Source organism: Hippocampus zosterae, chromosome 6 (genome assembly GCF_025434085.1).
Source record: "Hippocampus zosterae strain Florida chromosome 6, ASM2543408v3, whole genome shotgun sequence".
Classification (NCBI taxonomy): Eukaryota; Metazoa; Chordata; class Actinopteri; order Syngnathiformes; family Syngnathidae; genus Hippocampus; species Hippocampus zosterae.
This window is the reverse complement of record NC_067456.1, coordinates 9,059,281-9,080,899: the sequence shown is the minus strand read 5'-3', so window position 1 is coordinate 9,080,899 and position 21,619 is coordinate 9,059,281. Positions and strand designations below refer to the sequence as shown.

Here is a 21,619-nt window from a genome sequence, read left to right as displayed (position 1 = left end):
TGGGAACAGTTGGATTTCCCCAAGCGTCTTATATAAGAAACCCGTAAAAATTACAGTTACTGTAACATGCTAATTAAGCAATTAAAATTACTCGTGCACCAAATGTCCTTACGTTTTATTTTTTTAATCAGAAACAAGAAGACATTTAATTTAGGCTGATTTTCGGAAAAGAAGAGGATTCGGTACTAATTCTTCCAACCCTCGATTAGTTTGTTTCTCGCATGGTCCTGTATTCTCTTGTTTTTATTTGAGGAAGGCTATCGGGGCGGGTACAGTATATGTTTTTAGTACGGACACATTTGACGGGTGGACTTACCCATGGATACATGTGAGGTTTCTAAAACGTTACACGAATGTGTGAATAATTCAATAAAATTGTTTCCATTGAAAAAAATAAACTGTGTGTACTTTTTTCTGTTTCTCGTGCGTGGTACTCCTTGGTTTGAGTTTACTTTGATGCGGAACCTTTGTATTGGGACTGTTTTCATCACGAAAACGTTTTCTTTTAGGACTTGACTTCTGTTTACACGTGAGGTTGAAGCAAAGCGGTCATAAAAATCGTGGCCGTGTCCAATAAACGGTATGTAGATTTTATACTATTTTTGGTTGCGAGTTGTATGATTAACATTTATTATACGTAACACTGTTGGGGTTATAAATGCGTGCATCTATTCGTTTCCCTTCCCTGAGGTAGAGATGGGCAAATTGAGAAAGAAGCACAACTGGAAAGGGAGGCAACAGAGCAAACCTGAACAACCAATAAACGAAGAAAAGGCTGATATTGTAGTTGAACTAGGTGACTGAAAACGACACCACGAATACGCTTTTCTTGGACTTATTTTTCATGGCAATTTCTTCCGTAGATGTGACAAGACTTAAGGGTGTCGATGAGAGCAACGCCTTGGTCCTCCCGGCCAGCAAATCAAAAAAGAAAAAGTCCTCAGTGACTCCCGTTTCCAAAAAGAAACCTCTCACCAAGAAGCAGAGGAAGGACCTGAAAAACGTGCTGGAGAGAAAGCAGAAGAAAGCTCAGGTGACAAGTCGACACTTCCATCCCCAAATCTCAACATCTCGGACTTTTCGCACTTTTGCTTGACGTGGACATTGTTGTGTTGTGTGCAGAGAGCTGACATCCTGACACGACTGGCTGAGGTGCAGGTTCCAGAGTCTGAACTGAAGCTCCTCTACACCACATCCAAATTGGGCACAGGGGAAAAGCTTTACCACACGAAACAGTATGTTGAGACAAAGAAAGTAGTAGGGGCGAAATAGTAGTTGTCGGGATGCTCGTATTTTAGTTTTTTTTTTTAATCCTGGTTGAGTCTCGAGACAGCCGATATTAAAAAAAATGCAACTTCCCAGGAATGCATTAAGCACATTTAATTTCTTCAATAGTAAACCACACTTTTTTAGGAGTGTGTGTCTTAAAATTATAGAATCATTACAGATGCACAGTTGTTGAATGACTGCTTGATATTGCTGAAGTAACAATATTGATGAATTGCTTTGTTAAATGCAATCAGTGGGGTCTACATTTGTTTGTCACACTCGTTAGATGTCTCTTTGAAGATAAGTCATTTGAATGTGTCGTATTTGCTCACTTGTCGCTCTTTCAACTTTTTTGATGGTGCATCTCGGCAAGCTGTTGGTTAGACCAGGCTTTGTAGACTTGTCCTGTAAGGCAGCGTGTAAGCAAAATGTTTCTACATTTTCTCTCCGTACAAAAGCTTGTGTCTAACTCGAACACAAACTCTGAGAACAAAGGCGTTATGCACTACAGGTCACAGACTACGGAATGAAGCCACCTCTTTAGGTTTCTTTCAGCCGATACCAATTTTCTGCTACGTGATGGCCCCGATTTCCGATCACATGACCAGATTGCAACAACTCAAGTAACACGTGGCTCTTTTTTGAAGTGTTAGATGACTTAGTCCTGGATTTTTCAGGTCACCTGATGAAGTTGTAGATGGAGCTTCTGGACCAAAGATCAGCAGCGTCAGTGGGGCCAACAGGAAGAGAAAATGGAAAGAAGAAGAAGAGGAGGAGGACGATGAGGGAGTAAAAGATATGAGTGACGTATCAACTAGTGATGATGACGATCATGATGAGGAGGAAGAAAACAGTGAAGTGAACAAAACTCCGGCGACGAGTGAATGTAAAGAACCAAGTCCTGCCTGTGAGGAGATAAAAGAGGCGGTGAATCAGGAACAGCAGTGGACACAGAAAAAACCGACTGAGGAGTCAATTTCCAACGACATGACGACGACGTCGTCACAGCCGGCGATCTTCATCGCGGTTGATAGATCACCAAAAATGCAGGTTTGTCAATGATTATGCTAATGATGTAATATTACTAATTAAGATTAAGATATCCTTTATTTGTCCCGCAATGGGGAAATTACAATCAGAATTCAGAAAGGAAAACGCTGGGTAGGGAGAGGGGAAAAAAAACCCACGCTCGAACTATCCTCTTCCGAGGATAATTTAATAATGATAATTTAGCTTTGTTCAAGGGCAAAAAAATTGGCGTCACAATTTGGCTTTGTTTAAATGTTCACCAGAGTAATTTTGACAAAGGTCCTTAAACACTGGCCGTCGGAGACATTTTTTTTCTCCTGCTTCCAATGTCGTATTGGACCCCCAAAACTCCACGCCTGTGGCCTTTTATGTTGAAAGTGGAGCTGAAAAAAAAATTAAACCACAGCTCGTCTCAGATCGCCGACACAATGTAATGTAAACGTCGTTATCCAATGATTAACCTGCTTCATCTTCCTTGAACCAGGAAGTAGCCTACTAACTAACAAATTGACAAACAACCACATACAGTATCTGACAGTTTTTGATTTTATTAGTATGTTATTCATTTGTGATTACCTCAACACCCGTGGGCCGTAGGCTGCTCGTTTGAAGCTACCAGTGTTGGCAGAGGAGCAGATCATCATGGAGGCCGTGAGGGAAAACCACTGCGTCATCATCTGTGGAGAGACAGGAAGTGGGAAAACAACACAAGTGCCTCAGTTTCTCTATGAAGCCGGCTACGCTAGGTGAGTTGGTCCTCGGGGCCTGGAACGCACCCTTTTGAAATGATTGCGATCCCGATTCAAACATTTCAAATTGGAGGCAGTGATCATGTGTCCTCTTCCTCCAGTGGCACTGGCATCATTGGCATCACCGAGCCGAGAAGAGTCGCAGCTGTCAGCATGTCGCACAGAGTCGCCAAAGAGATGAACCTCTCCACACGGTAACTCACTCTTCACGGGTTCGCCCTGCGACTGCTTCGAAACGACGACGCCCTCGACTGAGCTGTATTTTGGTTGTTCAGCGTGGTGTCCTATCAGATTCGATACGAGGGCAATGTGACGGATGAGACCAAGATCAAGTTCATGACGGACGGCGTTCTGCTGAAAGAGATCCAGAAGGTACAAGCTTTGTGAGCAAACAGATCAGATTAAAAAAATAAAATAAAATCGACTCCGTTTATTACCTTTGGTTTAATTAGTAGCATCCGATAACTGAGTCAGCATCACCGTAAGGTATATAAGACTATATAATAGTTGATTTTTTTTATTTTTATTTTTTGCTTTTTTTGCTGAATCCATGTCATGTCAGGACTTCCTGCTACAACGTTACAGCGCGATCATCATCGACGAGGCCCACGAGCGAAGCGTGTACACGGACATTCTCATAGGACTGCTTTCTCGCATAGTTCCCCTCAGAAACAAGGTGACATACACTGTGTGTGTGTGTGTGTGTGTGTTTTTTTAAATGATAAGTCGTGTGTTAATGTTAGCTAAGCAGCAGTTTTCTGCATCTTCAGAAAGGTTTGCCTATGAAGCTGTTGGTCATGTCCGCTACTCTGCGCGTGGAGGATTTCACCGACAACCAGAAGCTGTTCAAGACGCCGCCACCCATCGTCAAAGTGGACGCCCGCCAGTTTCCTGTCACCATACATTTTAACAAACGTACCCCGCTGGATGATTACACGGGGGAGGCGTTTCATAAGACCTGCAAGATCCACCGCATGTTGCCTTCAGGTGCGCATTACGAGATTTTCATGTTTTGTTTTTCCTAATTGAAGGCATCGTAAGTAGGAAAAGTAATATGGTGGACCCTCGCATATATGTGATCCAGCTTTTCATCTATTTATGATTTAAAAAACAATCTTATCTTCTGTTATTTGAAGAAAAGCTTCTCTATTCACCATTTTCTATGTACTGTATATTAATAGGGGAGCATCAATTATTCGTGGTTGTGCTCGGTCCATTTGCACCGTGAATAGCAGGATTCCACTCTGTTATCAAAGCATTCAGTTGTGTTTGTTTTCCCAACACCACTGTTAAGTTGCAAATTGATCAATTCTGCAGAAGAAAAAAAAATCAAATCTTAAAACGCAATGATTGTATTTCTGGTATTTTTCAGTAATAACATCCCCCCCGCCTCTGCTTCCCCCAAAAAATCTATTTTAGTTACAATTTTGATGGAACCACGAATGTTTTTGTTGTTCCAAAGAAACAAACATAACAGGAGGGTTAAATGACATTTGTACAACTTTGAAGTCTCACCTGCCAACTAGATTAGTTTTGGAGATTTTAGTTGTAGACTCCGTTTCCTTTCTCCTTGCTTCAGGGGGCATTCTGGTGTTTCTCACCGGCCAGGCGGAGGTTCACAGCCTTTGTAGACGACTGCGAAAAGCTTTCCCCTTCAAGAAGGGCGACACAACCACCGGTGAGTGTCGCTCGCGCTAAAACAACTCGGATGGAATCTAAGTTTTGGCTTAATTTTGAAAGCATTTTTGTGTTTAGCTGATGGTGAGGAGGACGACACCTCAGAAACAGTAAAGAGGTTCAAAAGGGCCAAACAGAAGAAGAGCGTTGTATGTTGCACTATTGCGTTGTCTGTCATTCGACTACATTGATAACTGATTACATGATTAAGCGCTGCGTTGTCTCCACTTGCAGTCACTGCCCCGTATCGACCTGGACAATTACTCCGCCCAGCCTGTGGACGAAGGGGACGAGGACAGAGAGGCTGGGATAGCCGAGGACGAGGACGAAGGCTCGGACTTGGACATTGGAGATGACCCTGACGACGCAGGCAAACGTCGCCGCTCATTTCACCGCTCTTTAGGTCCGTGAAATACTCTACTACATCAAAAGATGAACTAGGTTGTGTTTTGTCCCCATAGATGTGAAGGGTGACCCGTCCATCCCCATGTATGTCCTCCCGCTTTACTCTCTGCTGGCTCCAGAGCAACAGGCCAAGGTGAACACAACTAAGTTAACTCTACTGTATCTTTACTCATAACCTCAATCAAATAACCTACAATCAACTGTGCCGTGAATTAACACCGAAAACATGTATCATGAGAAAGGTTTAACTTGTCTAAAGTGCTTCTGTGTGTGCGTGTGTGCATGCAGGTGTTCAGGGCCCCTCCCCCTGGTACTCGTCTGTGCGTGGTGGCCACCAATGTGGCCGAAACCTCGCTGACCATCCCTGGCATCAAATACGTGGTCGACTGCGGCCGTGTGAAGAAGCGCTTCTATGACCGCGTGACGGGCGTGTCATCCTTCAAGGTCACATGGACCTCGCAGGCGGCAGCCAATCAGAGGGCGGGCAGAGCGGGACGAACGGAGCCAGGACATTGTTACAGGTCAATGTGGCCCTAGCACGGATTAATGGCTTTTATATTCATTTCAATGGGCAATACTGATTTGAGATACAAATGTTTTGAGTTGTGTAACTGGTGATGGAATTAATTTAAACTTGTAGGTCAGGCGACCACTTTATGTGCTTTGGGGTTATCAATAAAGGTTAGGAAACGTTGATTTACACAATCTTCCTCCTGCAGGTTGTACTCATCGGCAGTCTTTGGTGACTTCAGTCCGTTCTCAGAAGCAGAGATCACTCGCAGGCCGGTGGACGACCTGGTCCTGCAGATGAAGGACCTCAACATCGAGAAGGTCTCTTTCAGGTCGTCACGTAAAGTCTATTTGCAGAAAAAAATAAGAAAATATTCACATACGATATGTACGACATGCAGGTGGTCAATTTCCCCTTCCCTACTCCTCCTTCAACTGAGGCTCTTGTAGCAGCAGAACAGTTGTTGGTCTCCTTAGGAGCTCTGAAAGAGCCACCTCGCCTTGGAAGGTAATTGTCCCAGCTCTGATTCAATTCCATTTATCAAAAGAGTGTTCTCCCACTGAATCTTGGTTCATCATTCGTGCCATTTTTCAAGCCATTGTTTGTTCTGGGTTTTTACAACATGCGGAATTGACTTCCTGTAATGCTCTCACATGTCGGAAAGGAGAACCACAGTCATGTTGAAAGTCAAAAAAGCTCACATTCCAGTTTTTCACAAATTGGGGGTGGATCTGGAACGTATTCCTGGTGATAATCATCACTTCATGGCATTTTACAATGGAGAGGGCCATACACCGAACAGCCAAAACATTCGCAGCGTTCCTCTAATCCTCTTTGATTCTTCCTATGCTAGCTTTCTCTTTACAGATATTGATACTGACCAATTGGGAGCTGCACACACCCCTCACCGCACTGTCTCAATTGTAACTGCCCAAACAAGTTGCCACGCAGCTGTGAATGAGTCCAATCGGAATCAACTCTTCTTCCCACAGTCCTACAACAACTAATCAGTAGAATGTTGCTTATCTGGAGGATCGGTTGTGGAGAAAAAAACTTGATGTGCGACATGATGAATTTTACTTTCACCATCATGAAAACCTAACGCAACAGATTACATTTATTTTTCAAATTGTTCCCCAGCATTATTGACCAATTCTCGAATCAATAATCAATCATTTTCGAATAAATCCTCTACCGAGTGTCACTAGCCCATAATGTACTGTATGTGTATATTTGTTCCACGTCGTGGATGTTTTCTTATATTCTGCCGAGGCAGATGTGTCGTTTATGAAATGTCGGTGTCTCCTTCCAGCGCGAAAGAGATGGAGCGAGCAAGGTTGAGCTGCCCCATAACCCCGCTGGGCAGAGCAATGGCCTCCTTCCCCGTAGCACCGCGCTATGCCAAAATGCTGGCGCTGGGCCGGCAGCAGGAGTGCTTACCCTACGTCATCGCCGTGGTCGCCGCCATGACAGTCCGGGAGCTTTTTGAAGACCTCAACAGGTAAGGAGCACAAACTAATTGATTCGGTAACTCAGTGGTTCGCTTAAGTTCTTGGGTGCGGAGAGCCAGGGACTCCTTAATGGGAAGACAAGATTGTATATTTGAGAACCTCTGCAATATATTTTTTCACCCTTTTTGATTTTGGATTTTCAGACCTGCAGGTAGCGAAGACGAGAGCTCCAAGCTATCGCAGCGTCGTGCTCGGATGGCCCAAATGAGGAGGCTGTGGGCGGGGCAAGGGACGTCACTCTTGCTCGGGGACATCATGGTCATGCTGGGTAAATTTCTTTCCTCTCACATGGCATGAGCGGCAAGAACCTGCATGAAACTTAGACCACGTGTGTGCGTTTGACATCAGGTGCTGTCGGTGCGTGTGAGTTCGCCGGCTGCACTCCTAAATTTTGCGAGGAGAACGGCCTGAGGTACAAAGCTATGGTGGAGGTTCGCCGACTCAGGAGTCAACTCACGAATGCAGGTACTCAAACTCATTTGATTGCGTTTGTCATAGTCCAATATCTTGAGAAGAAGAAGAAAAACCTTTATTTGGCTCACAATGGAGAAATCCGCATTTTACAGCAGCAAAAATGATGAGAAAGTAGAAAAACTGGTGAATTTGGAGTTTTCATTTAGCTGTATACTATAATCATGAAAATGAATGAATGAAATATTTCAGTCTGATTGTAGTCCATCTATATAATTTATGGGATTTACTTGTTGAATTCAAGTGCTGAAATAAAGTCACTTTTCCGTGATGGTTCTCATTTCTTGAAATCCACCTGTGGTCAGTGTCAGTGTTCATAATGTGCTTTCTGCTCAGTGGCTGAAACACATCATCTCATTTTCTATTTTTTGCACAGTGAACAGCGTGTGCCCTGATATGGGAGTGTTCGTCAACCCCAAAATGTCTCCCCCTACGGCGCACCAGGTGGTCTGCTTGCGACAGATCACTCTGGCAGGCCTCGGTGACCATCTGGCGAGGAGAGTCCAGGCGGAGGAATTGTTAAACCCGAAATGGAAGGACGCTTACAAGGTGTGCTTTAGATAACCCTAACTGCCAACACCTGTGCAATTTCTACCCCTTTTCCTGTACACAGACGCCACTCATGGATGACCCGGTGTTCATTCACCCGACCTCACCGCTGTTCAAAACGCTGCCCGAGTTTGTCGTCTACCAGGAAATAATGGAGACCACCAAGATGTACATGAAAGGTCAGGGAGCGCGCCTACTTTTTGTGTCATATACAGGGAGTACTTGACTCAACCCATATTGTATGTTTTTGTAAGTCCTGCAATGTGATTGGACCATAGCATAAATGTGTCATAGTCTGATGAAAGCAAGGTGAACTTTTGGGCCATAATTCCAAAATGCATTATCATCATCAGAAGACCATCCCAACAGTGAAGCATGGTGCTGGCAGCGTCCTGCTTTTTTTTCCTTCTTTATTTGGAAATGGGGCCTTTGGACAAAGTGGAGGGAATTATGAAGAGTTCCAAATAGCAGTCGGTGTTAGCACAAACAGGAAAAGCCAATTAGATCAGCAGTGGAATTTTATTTGGGGCTATTCACTGGTACCGGTACTTTAAATGGTGGCAAAAATGAGTTTGAATGTGATTCGTTAATTCAGCCACATCCCCAGGTAGCAGAGGGTGTGCGCACTTATGCAAGCACATGATTTCAGCTTTATTTTACTTCTACTCATAAAAATGAGATGGGTATGCATTATTAGATTGTGCAAGTGTGCTGACCGTAAAGACTTAAAAGCCAAATTTCCACTTTGAAGCCTGTTTTTACAAGTTTATGCCTCATAAGATAAGATAAGATAAGATAAGATATCCTTTATTTGTTCCACACTGGGGAAATTTAAAGCCTCCAGCAGCAAGAATGTAGGTAGAAAGAAGGGGGAAAAAAAATCATTGGTGATTTGATGGTTGTGTTGCCGTCAGGTGTGTCTGCCGTCGAAGCCGAGTGGGTGCCTCAGCTGCTGCCTCAGTACTGCCATCTTGACCCTCCTCTGGAGTCACCGGCGCCGTGGTTTTGTTCCTCCACAGGCGGCATCAGGTGTCATCGCTCAAGCACCTTCTGTAAGCCGGCAGCAAGAACGTCGTCTGTCTTTTGTCCACTCTTGACACGAATGGCACACTTGGTGTTTTTGCAGTCCGAGTGGCGTGGCAGCTTCCCGCGGTGGAGATGGAGTATCCCGATGGTCTGGAGAGATACAAACTGTTTGCTCAGTTTATTCTAGATGGGCAGGTACTACCGACAGACTCGATTTTCAGTTCTATCTGCTCAAAAAACATCGGTTATGTTCATATAGTTTTATGACTATTATAAACCTTTCACTTTGCGGCTTCTCCCGCACTGAGGATTTTTATGGCTGAATTTTACGATACTACAACCGTTCTAGTTCATCTAATATGTTGGATGCACTGTGCCTGACATAGAGTCAGTCATAGTTGAATGTTAACATACAATTAATAAAAAGTCGTTACTCTAAAAAGTGCCATTTGAGTGAAACTTAAGCCATGTTCCTGAAAACTGTGTTTTTTAAAAACTATGTTTCATTAAAAATCGCAATTGCTAAATATCATGGCAGATGTCATGTGTAAAGCCTTGATGTTGGTCTTGAGTTTTCATGTGTGCTGTGCAGGTGTGTCCGAAACTGAAGGCCCACAGGAGCCATCTGCTGTCAAACCCCTCCATCATGATGAAATCATGGGCTAAGTAAGTCAATGCTCACATACACGCATACCTTCCCCGTCTTCAACAATACTAAAAAAAAAAAAAAAACAGTCTGACTTCTTCTCTCTTTGTGCTGTAGGCTGCAACCCAGGACAGAAGCTGTGCTGGGAGCTCTGATGTCGCAGAGAGTCGACTGCAGAGACGCTCTCCTCGCCCTGTGGAAGACTGACAATAAATGTACGGACTTGATATGCTGTAGCTGCCAAGATGGAGTGTCAGAATTTGTTTAACACGTTTTTGCCTCGTCTTATTTTCTCCCCACAGTTTTGCTGTCTGCATATTGCATGTGGCTACCTGAGGCCATGCATCAGGACGTTGCCAAAACTTGGCCACCAGTATAAAGGCCAACTTCTGAATGGAAAAAAGCCCTGCATTCATCCTCCGCTTGTCATTGAATGACCATTTTCACTTTGTTGCATTTTACAAACTCTTTGTACATGGATTTTATGAAAGACAATACCTCAATTGCGGTTCAGCTGAATTTGAATTGTGCCCCCGTTATAATCATGTGCATCTGATTTGGTCTTCATAAGACTCATTAAAATATGAACACTTTGTTTTTTTATGAAGAACAAAAACCCCGGTGCATGATGCTGCCATTTCACTGTAGGTATGGTGTTCTTTTGGTAACCGTTGAGCAGTGTTGTGTTTACAACAAAAAAAACCTTTTTGTAATTTTGGCCAAAAACTTCAACCTTTGTTTCATCAGATCATAACACGTTTTCCCCAGCGTTGGGCTTGGATGTTTTTATATAAATAAATCTTGCCATTCTAGCCCATGGCCAAGCCTCAGACGTATGAAGACGGGAGATTGTTGTCAGTTCTCCTATACAGCCAGTACTTGCCAGAAATTCCTATAGCACAATTCACTGTTATGTCAGCCTCCCTGCCGAGCTTTCATCTAATATTTTCATCAATTTTGGAGCGCAATCCAGTTGTTGGTACTGTAATACGTACCACTTTTCTCCACCTCATTATGACTGTACTTACGGTGTTCCATGCTGTATTTGCCAGGAATAACTAACTAGTAGAATGCCTCAACTTGACGTTATTCAAAGACACACTCATTGTGCTGAGTTTGAACATGATTGGTTAATTCCTGGTCACTTTCACAGTTATAAGCACATGCGAACACTTTTGCAACCTCATTCTCAGTTCATTTTTCATTCCTCTTTGAATGACTTTTTCAATTAAGTTATACGTCACATTGATGGTGGATTTCTTTTTTTAAGATTCAGCTTGGAAAAAGGTGTATTGCATAAAAATATTCATTTGAACTTTGTGGACATTTTAGAGTCTTTTTTAAAATGTTTAATTAGGTAAAATAGTCTAAATGCAGATGGAAATAAGACTGCGTCATATTTTCATGTAATGTATGTACTGTTCTGTTCAAAAATCAAACAAAATGCGAATCAGTCCTACTTTTACCGGAGTCTGTTCAGACAAGTATTTTTACCTAAGTACTTTTGGATTGGTATAAACTTTATTGTCAATGTTTAAATTTTAAGCAAATTTTGCTACCCCTGCTTAAACACTACAGCATTGGTCAACTATCTACACTGTAAATATTTCACTATTTTACAGAAAGAAAATTGGGGTTTTTGTTTGTTGGGTATAAAATTGTGAGTATGATGTTACGAGCCGACGATTAGTTGGTATCTTTCGTCATCTGACGTCACAAGTACTTCCGGTTTGGGCGGAAGACAACAGTGGCAACCCTCGGCTTCTATGTACATGTCAAAATAACCTAACACAACCTCGTATTCTTGTTTTGGACTTCGAGGGAACAAAGACAACCACGTCGATATGGTAACTAAGGCTTTTATCTGTCGCCGCTGACGAAGCCGTCAAAAAACTACTACAACTCGACGCTATTAAGCTAGCTGCCGCTACGAAGAACAACACGGCCAAAACACGCACCGTCATCATGTCACTGAATCTGAACAAACCACAATTTTTTTAGTTCTTTCCCGTGACAACCTGTTGCCGGTCGTAACAAATTTGCTTTCCCCCCACAGTTTTCCTTCAACGTCTTAGATCACCCGATGTCGCGTGGCTTCCAGAACCGCTTTTCCACTCAGTACCGATGCTATTCTGTATCGATGCTGGCCGGTCCCAACGACCGCTCCGACGTGGAGAAGGGAGGCAAAAGTAAGCTGCAACCATGCATGATGCCATGTGATGTTGTTAAAAAGTGTATGTGTGGGATGTACGCAGAAAACTGCCCGGAAACAGTAGTACCTTGACTTACGATTGACCCGACTTACGAGTTTTTGAATACAGTATTTCTTCGAAAAAGATCCATCCATTCTAGGCCATCAGAGCAATCAATTGTCGAAACGGTAAACATGGTGATAACGGAACTGTCTTCTTGTGCCACATGACCAAATATTGTATATTGGCATAAACAAGCTTAAAGCGCTCCATTCATAGGTCTAAAATTATCTTTGCCCGGATCGTTGTAACTTCAGGACACCCTGAACATGGACAGAGGGCGAATATGTAAACTGTTTAAAAGTGCATTGTTTTGAAGTAGGTTTGAAGCGGTTTATGAGAAATAAAAATCATGTTAACATTTCAGATCAATGGTTTTACTGTTTCATATTTTGATTGAGTTTAGATTTGGTGCAATAGCAAACAAATGGAGGAATAAGACTAACAATAACAAAGAAAAGGTGACGACGATCTTTTTTTGTTCTTAATATTTTTGTTGTGATATATTTAAATATTGTTTGATTATGGTTGAGCACATGGTGTCCAGTATTTTTGCATTTTTTCTGAAATATTGCATAGTTGCCATGAGAATATTTAATCCGAGTAATCACAAATTATGTATTTTTCACAGTCATAATGCCACCTTCAGCGCTTGACCAGCTGAGTAAGTGTTTACCCAACATTTCCACTTGAAATGTCCTTTTTTTAAGCTTCTCCCATAACGGTCTCTGTGTTATCCACCTGTACAGGCAGACTTAATATCACCTATCCGATGCTGTTCAAGCTGACCAACAAGAACTCCGACCGAATGACACACTGCGGCGTTCTCGAATTCGTGGCGGATGAGGGAATCTGCTATCTGCCACACTGGGTGAGACGAGACGAGACACAGCGAGAATTGTCATGAAACACACAATGATGCAAATAAGGCGACCTCGTTAGGAACCCCATCGATTAATTGATGTAAATACATGGCACATTTTTTAATATACAGTGGTCTTTCCACTCTCTTCATTTCCTTCTCAGATGATGCAAAATCTGCTTCTGGAAGAAGGTGGTCTGGTCCAGGTTGAGAGCGTTAACCTCCTGGTGGCCACCTACTCCAAGTTCCAGCCACAGAGTCCTGACTTTTTGGACATTACAAACCCCAAAGCAGTGTAAGGAGTATGACGGCACAACACCCAACTGATTCTGTTCTGCGTAGTGGTATGTAATATGTCTGTAAAAAGCATTATTTTACCATTCTTTCAGCCTGGAGAATGCTTTGAGGAACTTTGCGTGCCTGACCACCGGTGATGTCATAGCCATCAACTATAATGAAAAGGTACACAGATCCATCCATGCCTTATGTTGGCAAGGACATTGTTGAGATGTGGCAGGCAAGGCCATTATAGGCGCACTTAACATCAACATGGTAGTATCAAATTCCATGGTAGTACCTGTTATTATCCGTCCACATTCTAATTCGCTTATTCTCATGAGGGTCGCGGGCACCCTGGAGCCTATTCCAGCTGTCTTTGGGCAGTAGGCGGGATACACCCTGAGCAGATTGCCAGCCAATCGCAAGGCACACATAGACGAACAACCCATTCACGCTCACAATCACACGTAGGGACAATTTGGTGTGTACAATTAAACAATGCATGTTTTTCGAATGTGGGAGGAAACCGAAGTACCCGAAACAAAACCCGCGCAGGCTCAGGAAGAACATGCAAAGTCCAAACAGTAGGGCCGTAGCCGGAATAAAACCCTGCACCTCTGCACTGTGAGGCAGACGTGCTAACCAGTCGACCCGTGTTGCTATTATGATTTTTTTTTTTATCTTGGGTGCAATAAGTGAAGCTTTTGTTTGGCTGTGGTGCTCTAGTTCCCCACAAAGAAAATATGTATTTCTTTCAGATTTATGAGCTGCGAGTAATGGAGACCAAGCCAGACAAAGCAGTATCCATCATTGAGTGTGACATGAATGTAAGTATGATTTTTTTTTTCTTCGATCCAGCTTGTGATGAAAGTGTGTATCAGTGCCACTTTGTCTATGTGTTGCCACTCTCAGGTGGATTTTGATGCACCGCTGGGTTACAAAGAGCCTGAACGCCGGCCTCAGCACCATGAAGAACCGACCGTATGCGGCGCATTTAAACTTGCCTATTTGTACATTAAAAAAAAATATATAAAAAAAATTATATATATATATATATTTTAATCTTCGCCACAAAATGTCAGGGTTTTTTTTATTTTTCTCGACCTTAGGAGGAGGATGCAGATCCGAGCACGTACGCCGATATGGACACGCGATTCCGAGTGAGTATTTCTTATTGGGGTTGACTTGTGTGTTCACGTCTTCATCTTGATGACAATGCGTGTGAGTTCTCCTCAGGCCTTCACTGGTTCTGGCAATCGCTTGGATGGTAAAACCAAAGGGATTGAGCCCAGCCCTGCTCCTCTGGGACCCAGTGACATTATCAGGTTCATACAGACTGTTTTCAATATAGACCCAAAGGGAATGGTGGTACTTTATACATACAGTATATGTGTGTGTGTGTGTGTGCATGCGCGAAGAATGTCGTTACAAGCAAGTCACATTGAACTAGTGAATCCAGCAGGGCAAGAATACGTTATCACAATGGACATGACAACCCACTCAGTGACATCTGTCCTTCCTGATTTTTTTATATTTTTACTCCTTTCATACTTTATACTTGTATATTTGTGGCCTTGTGTGTTGTGCGGTCATCATTTCATCATATTGAGTCAGTCTATGATCAACTGATTAAGCAATATAAAAAAAAAAACAAGGAGCCAATCATATTGTTTTGTCATGCAGAGGTATCCCCAACTACGAGTTTAAGGTTGGCAGGATCACGTTCATCCGAAACTCAAGGCCACTGCCAAGAAGATTGGCTGATGATGTAAGTCTTGTTCAAATTTTCAGCACATTACAGTTACAATCTAAATCATATTTCAGGCCATTTGCAAGTGAAAGCTTTTGTTTTACCTCTCAGGATGACGCTATGAACAGATTCATCGCCTTTTCCGGGGAAGGACAATCATTACGCAAGAAGGGCAGAAAGCCATGACAGGGTTCTAGCGAGGAAGCGATTTGTTGGCTCATGCACACACACACACACATGCAACATGTATTGCCACCTACACCTGCAAAGTGAAAGCTTTCTTTCAGGTGCACTGGGACGTTGACGTCTTGGATGCTTTAAAATTGCAGTTGTGCTGTGGAGGTGATTTTGTACTTGATTACGACCGGGGCAGTCCCTTTTTCTTTCTTTTTTTTTTTTTTCCAATTGAAGCTGAGATCTGTAAAATGTTGCCAGCAGTGATTTTTGTACCCCCGATTGTGTTAGCGATTGGTTAGAATTATTTTCCCAAAACGTGACAAAGAGTCACTCTTGAAGCATCTTTATTCGGATTTGAATTGCCTCTTACTTGAAGGTTATATTTGTCGGCTATTTTCCCAGTGGTAATATCTGCAGTCCACCTCATTAATACAGCTGTCCCATTATGGTCAATTATTGTGACAAAATGGGTGCAATATTTTTTGAACTTGTTTTTAATAATAATGAGAAATGTGTCAGAATTTTTTTCCTGAGTTATTTTAAGGGATCCACAAGTGTTTTCTTTTTCATTATTTATAGATGAATAAAAGATTGTTAAAAGTACATTCGGCATCCTCGTGGTTATAGACTGCAACATCGAACGGGACGGCACACTCATTTGTCACTACTTGCTGCTATTTTACATTGTTCTATACATACGGTTTAGGGGCCATTTGCAGCGAGCTGTCTTTTTTCCCATCACACAACATGTATTAAAATTACTTTTGATGTGCACCACAATGGTATTTAAAAAATAGACATTTACAAAAACGTGGAGTAACTTGAGTAAGCGATACTAGCACGACTATTACTAACACTGTACATGTTTTTAGACATGCAAATGCATTTACAGCAAAAACGGTTACACTTTCTTTTCATAACACTGTGGAGAAAAAAAGACAATTCCGTTTCAGAGACAAAAAAATGTTTTTTTTTTGCGCCACGGCCGTCGTATTCCAATTTCGTCGTAAATCCAAAACTTCTTGCGCCCTGCTTCTTTCACGGTTGCGTTTTTAATTTGTGTAGGAATTTTGAAAGTCACCTTTTAAAATTAAGCTATACTTTGGGATAAGGTATATGGTACAAATTATGCATACATATTACGTTGAAAAGCGTCAAAACATTTAATTAAATACATTCATAGGCAATGCAATATTTTCCTGTTGTCTAGCATGGAACTACGAGCGATGTAAAAACAAGCGTAAGTGAACGCATCCATGGTTAGCACGACAAGCTAGCAATGGAGAAATCTGAAGGGAAAGCATGGAGGGTAAAATGCACACTGACATACTGCAATATTTATTTATTGAGCTAGTAGTGTTCTCGCTGATCCGATCTTAAATATCGCCTGGTGTTAATGTTAGTCTAAACTGTAAATTAGCAAGGTGATGTGTTCGTGTTGCTAACATGACCACTTTAGCAACAACTGAATGACAGCTGTGAAGTCATATTTTCTTGATGCATTCACAAGTGAATTTCATGTTTTTAATGTGTATTTCTCGACAAATGTCCATGTCGATATTTCATCTTGCATGTCTTAATGTTTGACATTGATCCTAAAAACGTCTTGTGTTTATAATTATCGTTATGGGCTAATTTACTAGTCTTAAATTACCGTGAAACCGTGGTGATATTTTTGCTCCAAATACTTATGGTTGTGCTCTTCATCGTATAAACAATGTCCTATAACAGCAAAGTAAAATACGACTACTACTACTAATAATAATCATAATAATGATCACCTTTCCTGTGTTTGTGTTGCAGACTCCACGTGCCTGCAGCGACTACTGGAGTGAATATAGACACTGCAAGAGCTTGTGGAATCGTTTCCATCACTACTACACCTATGGTACCTCTCCATCCTGCTATCAGTGGAAAGAGGACTATTACAACTGTAAAGCGTGTGAGAAGAGCACAGGTGCTGAGGCCAAGGTGAAAACATTTTTCATGATAGACGTGCCATTCATTTTTCTTGATGTTCACACCATTTTGGCTGGGGAAAATAGGTCATAGATATTCATTCATTCATTCATCTTCCGTACCGCTTGATCCTCACTAGGGTCGCGGGGGGTGCTGGAGCCTATCCCAGCTGTCTTCGGGCAGTAGGCGGGGGACACCCTGAATTGGTTGCCAGCCAATCACAGGGCACACGGAGACGAACAACCATCCACGCTCACACTCACACCTAGGGACAATTTTTAGAGTGTTCAATCAGCCTGCCACGCATGTTTTTGGAATGTGGGAGGAAACCGGAGCACCCGGAGAAACCCCACGCAGGCCCGGGGAGAACATGCAAACTCCACACAGGGAGGCCGGAGCTGGAATCGAACCCCAGTACCTCTGCACTGTGAAGCCGACGTGCTAACCACTGGACTACCGGGCCGCCCGGTCATAGATATATATGAACCAAAAGTGTACATCTGTACTCATACTTGTAACCATGGTCCAACCCCCCCCCCCCCCCCCCCCCAACACCCTCATTCCGCTTCACCAGCCTAACCTATACCAGGGGTGTCAAACTCATTATTGTCGTGGTCCCTGTTGTAGTTCCATTTCCCCCCAGGAGGTTATTATGAAACCATATATTACAGTTCACAACAAATTAATGGATAACTACTTTAGAAATCAGAAGTCAAGAATAATGTTTCAAGTCACTGCAATAAAGTGTTTGCAGGAGCTCGTGGTTATTTATTTGAAATTTTGGAACAGATTTTTAGCAAGCATTATGGAAAGTTGACATGCTTGATTTGCTTTTGGGGCCACATAAAATGATGTGGTGGGCCAGATTTTGACCCAAGGGCCTCGGGTTTGACACCAGTCATGTCATGTCATGCCAGCCATGTGGAGATACCTAAGGTAATCAGCAGATGACTACATGTTTCGGCAATTAAAAATTATGACTTGGAAAATGGATGATGGAACTCTCATGGTGCAACAGAGGGATCAGTGGTGCATCATAATGTTAATTTTACAAAGTAAAATAGTCATCTGCAAACACTGAATTGGGATTCCCTTCTGTTTTACAGGAAGCGCTGCAGAGAAGCGAAAGGAACAGAGTAGCAGAACAGAGAAAGTTCCCCCCGGTGTGGGAGCTGAGGCGAGACCCACCCAGCGACTGGCATCTGCCACTCAACCATGAAAAACCTCAGGACTCTTGAACAGTCATACACAAATGACGCGGTAACTATAAACAAATAGAATTTGAATCTTTATTGTCACTGCACAGTGCTGTACTGTATATATCACAAAAGAATGAGGTGTTCAAGTTAAGTATCAAGTACAAATTTGTCAAATGTGCTGTATACAGCACAGATGAAATTTCTTCCCTCTCACAACATACAACAAGTGTTAAAGTACTAAACACTTGGGAATTTAACTCAGGTTATTCCTTATTGCTGTTTTTTGTGCAATGTGTAGCGCGTCGGTCCTTAAGACAAAATAAAACAAACAAATGTGACAAGTCCAACCTCATTGAATGACATGTTTGCATCATGTTGCGCACATTGTCGATCCCATAGTTGTACGTTTATGACAACTGTTCCTTTTCCCCTGGAAAATAAAACACTAAACTATATGCACCGCACATCACTGTGTGTAGACTTTAGTGATGTCGGTGTACTTCCCGTCGGGTGCTTCGTAGTTGGGCTTTGGCGGTGTGTAAGCGGGGCCCTCGTGGGAGAAGGGGAACATGAGAGGGTCTGGTTGCAGCGCTGCCTGGTAGAGCTCCTCTGATTCAGTCTTGAGCTCATCCAGTGCCTCTTTCTGGGCTTTGAGGGCAAGCTGGATGGCCTGCATCTCAGCCAAGTGCTGCTCCTGCCAAAACAAACAAACAAACAAACAAACAAACATCATATGTTACCCACAACTGTATGTTTTTTTGGGGGCTTTTGTTAAGGGGAAGGTGATTACATGTTTGTATCGACCCCATTCTTTGAGCAGCAGAGCTCGACTTTCACTTTCATCAAACGACAGCCTAGGAGCGGAGCGGACCCTTTAGAGAAACAACAAATTCAGTATTAGGAAGTTTTAATTAAAAAAAATGTCCACATAAATAATAAGAACAGTGAATTGATCAGCATAGACCGTCAACAATTCAAAAAACTGTAAAAGCTGTACAGGACAACAACAAATAAGTGATTTCATGTTATGGTGTCATAAAATATTTTAATGATGTGAAAAATTATGAGATTGTACCTGGTCTCATCCAAACATTTGGTTGGGGTGATTAAGTCCTCGATTGGGATCAGCTCGGGGGGAACCCTCTCCAACTTTTTCAACTTTTTCTTCAGCCTCTCCCTCATCACCTGCTCTCTTCTGGGGTCTACTTTCTTCTTCTTCTTGGGCTCCGCACTTAAAGGACACACATGTACAATGTACTATTACCAATAATACTTAAACAGCTCTGCAAAAGACAGTCCGATATTTTTACAATAGTGCTCAAGGCTTTTTATATACATTTGCTTTTATTGTATACAGTCAAACACAGTTTCATTATAAGAGAGAATCATGTGTTCTTTTTAACCAAAACCAAAAGTTAGCTAGCTTATTGCTAACACACGATGCAAAAGGCCATAGACTGGCTAATGAGCATCAATGTTGTCCTACTGATAAGCTTTTTAGCAGTGGATATTTGAATCGGTGCAGCAACACATAGACAATATAACAATTGAAGATAATTTGTGCCAAGGCCGTATCTTGATAAAAAATACATCGGTCGTTGGTCTTTGGTTTCAGTGAAATTCTGGGCTTCTAAAAGCACAACATTGCTGCATGTCCGAGCAAAAAAATTACCTGAGGGGAGCAGACGTCCTCAGTGTCATCACTGAAGTCAACCAGGGAACGTGAACGCCACCATTTTCTACCGATACACCACTAACAAGGCACAAACATCAGGAAACACAAGGTAAGGCCAAACAAGCTGCAGAAGCAATGGTCCAAGGAATAACCTTTAGCCGCCAGGGCCTTGGCTTCCGTCAGAAATCGCTTTCTAAACTCACCCCATCGGAGCGGTCGGTCGAGATAAAATGCGACCTACATAGCGAGTTAAAGCCGCAGCCATGATTTTCAGTTCACTCAAAGAACGGACTCACAAGAAAGGAAGAGAACTATAATTTCACATGTACTCAACACATCATTACACTGGGCAAAGGCGCGGCGCTGGTTGATGACGTACTAACTGACAGCAAGCGAACTTTCATTTTGCTGGAGCATATTCGCGAATTTTCAAAAGGAGCATAAATAATAACCACTTGAATTTTGTTCCACTTTTATTTAGTAATATTGTTGTGGTGATATTTAGTGGACACCGCTGTGGATTGGGAATCGCGAAAATCCGCGTTGAAATAACAACCATTATAAATCCCGTGATTTTTTTTTTTAAACCAATTTTTGTATTATTAAAAAATAACGATAAGTTATCAATGAACGTTTTCCATGAAAAACGGGGGTTGCCCCCGCAAAAATATATACACTCCTCCTTTTTCTGAAAATACGCAAACGTGTATGTGTGTGTGTTTGTACGTAATTACTCACTACTCAGCCCCCTCAGCAGGGTGACCATTGGACATGATAATGACGGGGTCAATGCGGGCTGGTACTGCGAAAAGGTAAAATACATCCCCCCTACAAATAAAACGTCAGCGACTGAATCGTGGCTTGTTTTGCAAATGATCGTGTACTGCCCATTCGCGGGCATAGAGCAGACCTTCCCGTGCTGTAAATGGCTGGATGAGAAGGAAGGAGGTGGCCCGATTGAGCGAGAACTCATTCAAGTTCAAGAACTCAAGTTTTTGGATGAAATTTTTAGCCGAAAAAAACGACCATGTATAGTAAGGCGTTTTAGCCGGAAAAAAACAACCACGTATAGTAAGGCCCTATTACGCGAAAAAACGACCATGTATGTAAGGTCTTTTTAGCCCCCCAAAACGACCATGTATAGTAAGGCGTTTTTAGCCGAAAAAAATGACCATGTATAGTAAGCCGTTTTAGGCGAAAAAAAACGACCATGTATAGTAAGGCCTTTTTGGACGAAAAAAAACGACCATGAATTTTTTTGCCGTAAGGCGTTTTTGGATGAAATTTTTAGCCGAAAAAAACGACCATGTATAGTAAGCCGTTTTTAGCCGGAAAAAACCCCGACCATGTCTAGTAAGGCATTTTTGGATGAAATCTTTAGCCGAAAAAACCGACCATGGGCGTTTTTAACTGAAAAAAACGACCATGTATAGTAAGGCATTTTTGGACAAAATTTTTAGCTGAAAAAAACGACCATGTATAGTAAGCCGTTTTTAGCCGGAAAAAAACCCGACCATGTCTAGTAAGGCGTTTTTGGCTGAAATATTTTGCTGAAAAAAACGACCATGGGCGTTTTTAACCGAAAAAAACGACCATGTATAGTAAGGCATTTTTGGACAAAAT

General features: G+C 42.3%; 4 protein-coding genes across 5 annotated transcripts; 3 read left to right on the top strand and 1 right to left on the bottom strand.

Moving 5' to 3' along the window:
• The first annotated feature begins 670 nt into the window (after positions 1 to 670).
• dhx37 (DEAH (Asp-Glu-Ala-His) box polypeptide 37) lies at positions 671 to 10,662 on the top strand. Its single transcript, XM_052067181.1, has 26 exons — positions 671 to 796; positions 864 to 1,033; positions 1,123 to 1,235; positions 1,947 to 2,319; positions 2,896 to 3,044; positions 3,149 to 3,241; positions 3,323 to 3,419; positions 3,610 to 3,723; positions 3,818 to 4,034; positions 4,627 to 4,725; positions 4,803 to 4,873; positions 4,959 to 5,094; positions 5,186 to 5,262; positions 5,418 to 5,650; positions 5,849 to 5,960; positions 6,041 to 6,147; positions 6,953 to 7,141; positions 7,295 to 7,419; positions 7,500 to 7,616; positions 7,999 to 8,171; positions 8,236 to 8,350; positions 9,086 to 9,223; positions 9,298 to 9,392; positions 9,790 to 9,863; positions 9,961 to 10,058; positions 10,146 to 10,662. Exons 1-26 carry the CDS (start codon positions 697 to 699, stop codon positions 10,220 to 10,222), a joined length of 3,462 nt encoding a protein of 1,153 aa, XP_051923141.1. The 5' UTR covers positions 671 to 696; the 3' UTR covers positions 10,223 to 10,662.
• Positions 10,663 to 11,531: 869 nt separating this feature from the next.
• ufd1l (ubiquitin recognition factor in ER associated degradation 1) lies at positions 11,532 to 15,766 on the top strand. Its single transcript, XM_052067273.1, has 12 exons — positions 11,532 to 11,690; positions 11,900 to 12,032; positions 12,727 to 12,759; positions 12,845 to 12,966; positions 13,122 to 13,252; positions 13,347 to 13,419; positions 13,995 to 14,063; positions 14,149 to 14,217; positions 14,346 to 14,396; positions 14,473 to 14,561; positions 14,920 to 15,004; positions 15,098 to 15,766. The coding sequence occupies exons 1-12, from the start codon at positions 11,688 to 11,690 to the stop codon at positions 15,170 to 15,172; spliced, it is 933 nt and encodes a 310-aa protein (XP_051923233.1). The 5' UTR covers positions 11,532 to 11,687; the 3' UTR covers positions 15,173 to 15,766.
• A 138-nt stretch (positions 15,767 to 15,904) lies between these two features.
• Positions 15,905 to 20,577, top strand: c6h22orf39 (chromosome 6 C22orf39 homolog). 2 transcript variants are annotated; one of them, XM_052067315.1, is made up of 4 exons: positions 15,905 to 16,472; positions 16,967 to 17,134; positions 18,229 to 18,382; positions 19,937 to 20,577. In XM_052067315.1, exons 1-3 carry the CDS (start codon positions 16,443 to 16,445, stop codon positions 18,358 to 18,360), a joined length of 330 nt encoding a protein of 109 aa, XP_051923275.1. In that variant the 5' UTR covers positions 15,905 to 16,442; the 3' UTR covers positions 18,361 to 18,382; positions 19,937 to 20,577. The 2 variants fall into 2 exon arrangements, with proteins under 2 accessions (XP_051923275.1, XP_051923274.1); XM_052067314.1 differs by lacking the exon at positions 19,937 to 20,577 and having other exon boundaries at positions 18,229 to 18,662.
• mrpl40 (mitochondrial ribosomal protein L40) lies at positions 18,398 to 20,355 on the bottom strand. Its single transcript, XM_052067303.1, has 5 exons — positions 20,200 to 20,355; positions 19,994 to 20,074; positions 19,397 to 19,552; positions 19,112 to 19,193; positions 18,398 to 19,015 (listed from the first exon to the last, which is right to left on the bottom strand). The coding sequence occupies exons 1-5, from the start codon at positions 20,259 to 20,261 to the stop codon at positions 18,788 to 18,790; spliced, it is 609 nt and encodes a 202-aa protein (XP_051923263.1). The 5' UTR covers positions 20,262 to 20,355; the 3' UTR covers positions 18,398 to 18,787.
• Positions 20,578 to 21,619: the final 1,042 nt, after the last annotated feature.